This window comes from Alligator sinensis, unplaced genomic scaffold, assembly GCF_000455745.1.
Source record: "Alligator sinensis unplaced genomic scaffold, ASM45574v1 scaffold1905_1, whole genome shotgun sequence".
NCBI lineage: Eukaryota > Metazoa > Chordata > Crocodylia > Alligatoridae > Alligator > Alligator sinensis.
Genome location: NW_005843303.1, coordinates 146,834 through 153,104, shown reverse-complemented (window position 1 = coordinate 153,104; position 6,271 = coordinate 146,834). Strand labels below are relative to the sequence as shown.

Below are 6,271 nucleotides of genomic sequence, written 5' to 3'. Positions count from 1 at the left end.
CAGCGCGGACAGAGCCCGGGAGCCCGTGGTGCGTGTGCCCGCACGGCGGGCGCGAGCGCTCTACGCCCCGGGTGCATGCACGGGGTGCCTGGTGTGCATGTGTGTGCATGCCACGGTACGCTCAGTGTGCACGCGCGGTGCAGGCATGCTCGGTACGTGTGCACCGTATGCAGTGTGCGTGCACCATGCCCGTAAGCCTGGGGCATGTGAATTATGGGCGCTCTATTCCCAGTGTGTGTCCCCAGTGCCAGTATGCCTGTTGCATGTGCGCTGCATGCGGTGGGTGTGCACAGGGCACATGTCCCTTGTATGTGTGCATGGGGAATATATGCTGGGGTGTGTGTACTAAATGCCCAGTGCATGTTCACTAGATGCCCAGTGTGTGCACGCTGTGTATGCATGCCGGGTGTGTGTGCACTGTATGAAGTAGGTATGCACGGGGTAGGTATGCCCAGTGTGCGCGCGCTGTGTATGCATGTTGGGTGCATGTGCAGTGTATGCAGTAGGTATGCACGGGGTAGGTATGCCCAGTGTGTCCGCGCTGTGTATGTGCGCCGGGTGCGTGTGCACTGTATGCAGTAGGTATGCACAGGGTAGGTATGCCCAGTGTGTGTGCGCTGTGTATGTGTGCCAGGTGCGTGTGCACTGTATGCAGTAGGTATGCACGGGGTAGGTATGCCCAGTGTGTCCGCGCTGTGTATGTGCGCCGGGTGCGTGTGCACTGTATGCAGTAGGTATGCACAGGGTAGGTATGCCCAGTGTGTGTGCGCTGTGTATGTGTGCCAGGTGCGTGTGCACTGTATGCAGTAGGTATGCTGGGGTAGGTATGCCCAGTGTGTGTGTACGGTATGCCAAGTGCATGTGCACCGTGTATGTATGCCTGGTGTGCATGTACTATGTGCCCAGTGCATGTGTCCATGGTATAGGTATACCTAATGGAAGTGCACAGCGGATATATGCCCAGTGTGTGTTTGTGTACGCAGGCCAGGTGCAAGTGCAGTCTGGAGGCCCGGGGCGTGCACGTGCACCCCAGCGCACAGGGCTGTGTTGTTCGGCAGCAGGGGCCAGGCAGACTGGTTTGGCCTCCTTCCGCCTGCCCTGCAGGCAGGGAGGGTTGGGAGGCAGGTGGGGGCAGGTGAGAGACGCCAAGTGCATCAGCAGAGCTGAGCCGGGGCCACCACAGGGTTGGGCTGGCTCCACACAGGCTGGGGGGCAGCAGGGGTCCCCAGCTGCCCTCCCCGTACAGGGCTGAGCAGAGAGCCCCCCAACCCCTGCGGCCTGCCTGTGGGTCACGGCTCTGCACGGCCCCTCCAGCCCCCCCGGAGGCATTTCCTGCAGCCCCACTCTGCCAGCTGGGGGGCAAGGGCAGCGCTGGGCCCGGAGGGGTTCACAGCATCTGCAAGGCCCCACGGCCTGGAAACCTGCTGCCGGGGCTGGCTCAGAGACTGTGACGCAGGGGTAGGGGGGATGAGACAGGGCTGACGGATGCCCTGGGGTCCCACCAGTGTATGAGTATGTGTGTGGGCATGTGTGAGCATGAGTGTGCATATGAGAACATGCATGGGTGTGTGGACCTTTCAGCATGTGTGCACGTGTAGAGAATCATAGAATCATAGACAACGAGGGTGGGAAGGGAGCTCAGGAGGTCACATCTAGTCCAACCCCCTCCTCAAAGCAGGACCAGCCCCAACTACATCATCCCAGCCAAGGCTTTGTCTTAAACACCTCCAGGGATGGAGACTCCACCACCTCTCCAGATAGCCTGTTCCAGTGCTTCGCCATTCTCCTCGTGCGAGTTTTTCGTAATATCCAACCTCAACTTCCCTTGCTGCAGCTTGAGCCCATTGCTCCTTGTCCTGCCATCTGCCCCCACTGAGACCAGCCCAGCTCCATCCTCTGTGCAGCCCCCCTGCAGGGAGGTGAAGGCTGCTATTCAATCCCCCTCGGTCTCCTCTTCTGCAGACTCAATCAGCCCAGTTCCCTCAGCCTCTCCTCACCAGTCCTGTCTCCCAGCCCCACAACCATTTCCATTGCCCTCCCCTGGACTCTCTCCAATGTGTCCACAGCCTTTCTGTAGTGGGGCCCACAGCTGGACACAGGACTCCAGATGTGGCCTCCCCAGTGCCGAATAGAGAGAAGAATCACTGCCATCGATCTGCTGGCGACGCTCCTACCGATGCAGCCCAGGATGCTGGTAGCCTTCTTGGCACCAAGGGCGCACTGCTGGCTCCTGTTCAGCTTCTTGTCCCCTGTCCCCCCCAGGGCCTTTTCTGCAGAGCTGTGGCCCAGCCCGTCACCCCCAGCCTGCCTGGTGCAGGGGATTGCTCCTCCTAAGTGCAGGACTTTGCACGTGTCCTTGTTGAACCTCATGATATTTCTTCTGGCCCAACCCTCCAATGGGTCACGGTCTCTCTGAATCCTAGCCTGACCCTCCAGTGTATCTGCTATACCCCCAGCTTGGTGCCATCTGCAGACTTGCTGAGGGTGCACTCTGTGCCATTTTCCAGGTCATTGATGAAGATATTGAACAAAACCGGCCCCGGACCGACCCCGGGGCACTGCATTTGAGCCCAGCTGCCAACTAGACATGGAGCCATTGATTACTGCCCTCTGAGCCTGATGCTCCAGCCAGTTTTCTATCCCCCTTACAGTCCATTCATCCAGCCCGTACTTCCTCAGCTTGCCTGCGATAATGCTGTGGGAGACCGTATCAAAAGCCTTAGTAAAATCAAGGTTTATCACATCCACCGGTCTCCCTGCATCCACAGAGCCACCTCGTCATAGAAGGCATCAGGTTGTGTGTGTATGAGAATGTGTGTGCATATATGAGCATGTGCATGTGTATGTCTGAGCATGAGTGTGTGTGCATGTGACTCCCTATAGGTATGTACGTGCGTAAGCATGTGTGTGTATGTGTACATGTGTGCATTCATGTGTGAGCATGTGCGTGTACATATATGGGTGCGTGTATGCATGTATGAGTACACATCTGTGCGCATGCGCACGTGCATATGTGTGCATGTAAGAGCATGTGTGTGCATGCATGTGTGCGTGTGCATGCAAGCTGTGTGTGTATGCATGCAAGGCAATGTTCATGTGCACGCGTGCCTGCGTGAGTGTGCGAGCACTGGTGTGTGCCTCTGTGTGGGACACTGCAGTGCTGCCTGCAGGGCTGCCCCGACATCCGGCCCCTTGGCGAGGAGGCGGCACTGGTAGCAGAGGTGGCCGTAGTGTTGCTGGGGCCCTGGGCTGCGAGTCATTTGGGGGCCCTTAGGGGCTTAATTCTGATGACCTATAAGCAAGTCGGACACTTTTTATTTCAGTTTCACGTTGCCCTGTGCACGGAACTGCAATGACAGTATCCGGATACAATATGGACAATACAAATATTCAGTGTCATTTGGGCCCCTTAAAGTGTGGGGCCCCGGGCAGTCGCCGAGTTTGCCTCCCCTAAAGCCACTACTGCTGTGGCATCTCCATCCTGCCCGCGGCCCCTTCCCCCCACCGGGGGCTTTCCCGTTGCATCAGTTCAGCCGTGGGGCCTGGAAAACCCCAGCCGCCCCTGCGGTAGGCACGTGGCCTGCGCAGGACTGGAGGAGCGGAGGTACAAGCATGGGGAAGCCCCGGCCGTGCAGCCTCATGTGCCCTTGGCTCCAGCACTCAGAAAGTCAGAGGCTGATAACCCCGCACGCTGAGTCCGGGGGTCTGAGCTCTCTGCTCCGTCCCCCTGCCAGCCGAAGCCAAGGGTGCTGAGAGCCAGCCTCCCCCAAGCCAGCGTCCCCGGGCCAGCCTCCCCATGCCAGCCCAGGCTGGGCAGCAAGGAGCAGCAAGAACAGGCTGGAGAGGCATGAGGGCACGTCTTGGCAGTCCCGTGCACTCTCGAGGGCAGGACTGAGGCCCAGGACGCTGGCATGATTGACCAACTGGCCTGGTGCCCTGCCTGGCAGCCTGGGCTGCCCCCTCCCTGTCCTGCAGTTCTGTGCAGATCCCACAAGCTTCGTTGCATTCACGCCAGCCGTCCCTGTGTGCACGCCCACACTAACTGTGTGCCCACAGTGCTGAGATCTCCCGGCCCCACTGTCCTCACCCATGGGCTCTGTCACACCCTGCCCTGTGCCTCTTCCCCGGGGCAGCCCCTGGAGCCATCACTGCCCGTGGGGCATCGCCACAGCACAGGGTGGTGGCACGACTGCAGGACAGGGCGGACGGGTCTGTGCTGCCCTGGACGTGGCTTAAGCCATGCCAGGCCCCAGCCCCCGGACAGAAATGAGGGATGCCAGCAGCTTGGGCAGGGTGTGAGCATCCCGGGAGGGCCTGGCACCCGCTGTCCCAGCTCAACCATCGCAGGGCGATCCACGGCCTCCAGCCCTGCGCGAGGGATGGGGTCAGGGAGGGGAAGTGCCTGCTGCTTTGTGGGGTCACAACCACCGGGTCGAGCTGCTTAGGGACAGAGTGTCCCCGTGCTCACCCCACGGCAGCCACGGGCAGATGTGGCCTCCGGCAGTCCCTGTGCTCCCAGGCTGGAGCTGCTGGTGCCGTGCCGTGCCGTTCCGTGCCGTGACACCCGCCCTCTGCCCACAGTGCCTCTCCGCACCGAATGTCTTTGCGCTCGTGGGCAAGAAGGCCACGGACGACGCCAACCTGACGGCTTCGGAGCTCCCATGGCTGGGTACCAGCATACTGCTGTACCTGATGGACCCTGCCGCGACCTGCGCAGCCCTGCGGGACGGCCGCTGGACAGGCCAGGTCAGGGCCTTCTTCAGCGCCTTCTCCAGTGGGAACCCCACCGCAGGGCCGGTGCCTGAGAAGGTGGCGGAGCTGCTGCGGGGCGTGCAGAGGAATTACAGACCCGAAGACACGCATGAGGTGAGAGACCGCGCTCCTCCATGTGTGTGTGTGTGCAGGCACAAGTGTGTGCGCTTGCATATGTGTGAATATTTGCATGTGTGTGTATGTGCATGCATGTGTATGCATGTATCCAGGTGCCTGTCCACACTTGCACATGCATGTGCACATATATGTGCATACATTTACATGTATATGTGCCTGCATGCATATATTTGTGTGCATGTGTGTATAAGCGTGTTTCCTTGCATGTTTGCATATTTGTATGTGCGTGCATTGTGTGCATGTGTGTGCATGTGTATGCACGCATGTGCAGACATGTGCACATGTGTATGCATATATGTGCATGCATGTGTGCATGTGTGTGCATGCATGTGTGTGTAGATTTGCAAGTGCATGCACGTGTTTATATGTGCACACATGTGTATATGTCCTTGCATGTGAGCGTGCATATGTGTATATGGGTATGCATATTAGTGTGCACACACATATGCATGAGTATATACGTGCATGCCTGCAAGTGTACAAGTGCGCATGCACATACATGTGCATGTCCGTGTGTGTGTGCATGAGTGTCTCTATGTCGTGTGCTGCCCCCTGCTGGTGAGAAGCTGACCTGCCCATTCTGGTTGCCCTGCCCAGCCCCACGTGCCCCTCAGGGCCAGCCAGTGGCCCCCGGCGGGGGCTTTGCTGCTCAGCCCCCAAGGGAGGGAGGACACCCCCATGCGGAGCCAGTGGGGGCGGGGGGGAGGGTGACAGCAGGGGCTTCGGGCAGCGTCCAGCTAGCTCACGCGTGTGCATGGATGTGCACGCCTTTCCCGCTGTGTTCCCAGCAGGTCGCATTGCCCAGAGCCTGCCCCCTGCTCATGGGCTCCGGGGGTCACGGAGCAAACACTGTCCCCAGCACAGGACGCCCCCAGACCCCTGCAGCCGAGAGCAGTCATCCCTGTGGCCCCGGGGCTGGCTGGTTCAAGGGGGGGGTCTCACATGCTGCTCTTCCCCCAGCCGTGTGTGGACGCATCCCGCATCCTGGAAGAGAGCGCCAAGCTTTCGGCCCAGGTGGTGCGCAACATGGCAGGGCGGGTGCTGGCCGTGGCCGTCCTTCCTGGACTACATCTTCCAGCGCTACGGCAATGGGTCGGGGAACCTAACATTGGAGGGTGAGTCAGGAGCGCTGGCCGGCACAACTGGGGGGCACCGGAAATGGCACCCCCATGTCCACGTGAGAGCCAGGCCCCATCACTGCAGGGATGTGGGGTTGGGGGTGGCAGGGTGGGGGGGGGGGCAGGGGCACCCCCAGGCTATGAGCTTGGGGCTGTGGGACAGAGCGGGGTGCCAGGCAGGTGGGGGCCGTGTGTAATGTGCTCGGGGCTTGCGCCAGGCCTGGCCGCGCTGCTGGCGCAGCTGAAGCTGGGGGCCGAAGCTC

General features: G+C 60.2%; 1 protein-coding gene across 1 annotated transcript in view; it reads left to right on the top strand.

The window, feature by feature from the left end:
- Positions 1-6,009, top strand: part of LOC112548580 (zinc transporter ZIP4-like) — a 22,987-nt gene extending 16,978 nt beyond the window's left edge. Inside the window, exons 2-3 of the mRNA XM_025194784.1 lie at positions 4,582-4,866; positions 5,851-6,009. Coding sequence (XP_025050569.1) covers positions 4,582-4,866; positions 5,851-6,009 — 444 coding nt within the window. The remainder of the gene's footprint in view (positions 1-4,581; positions 4,867-5,850) is intronic.
- Positions 6,010-6,271: the final 262 nt, after the last annotated feature.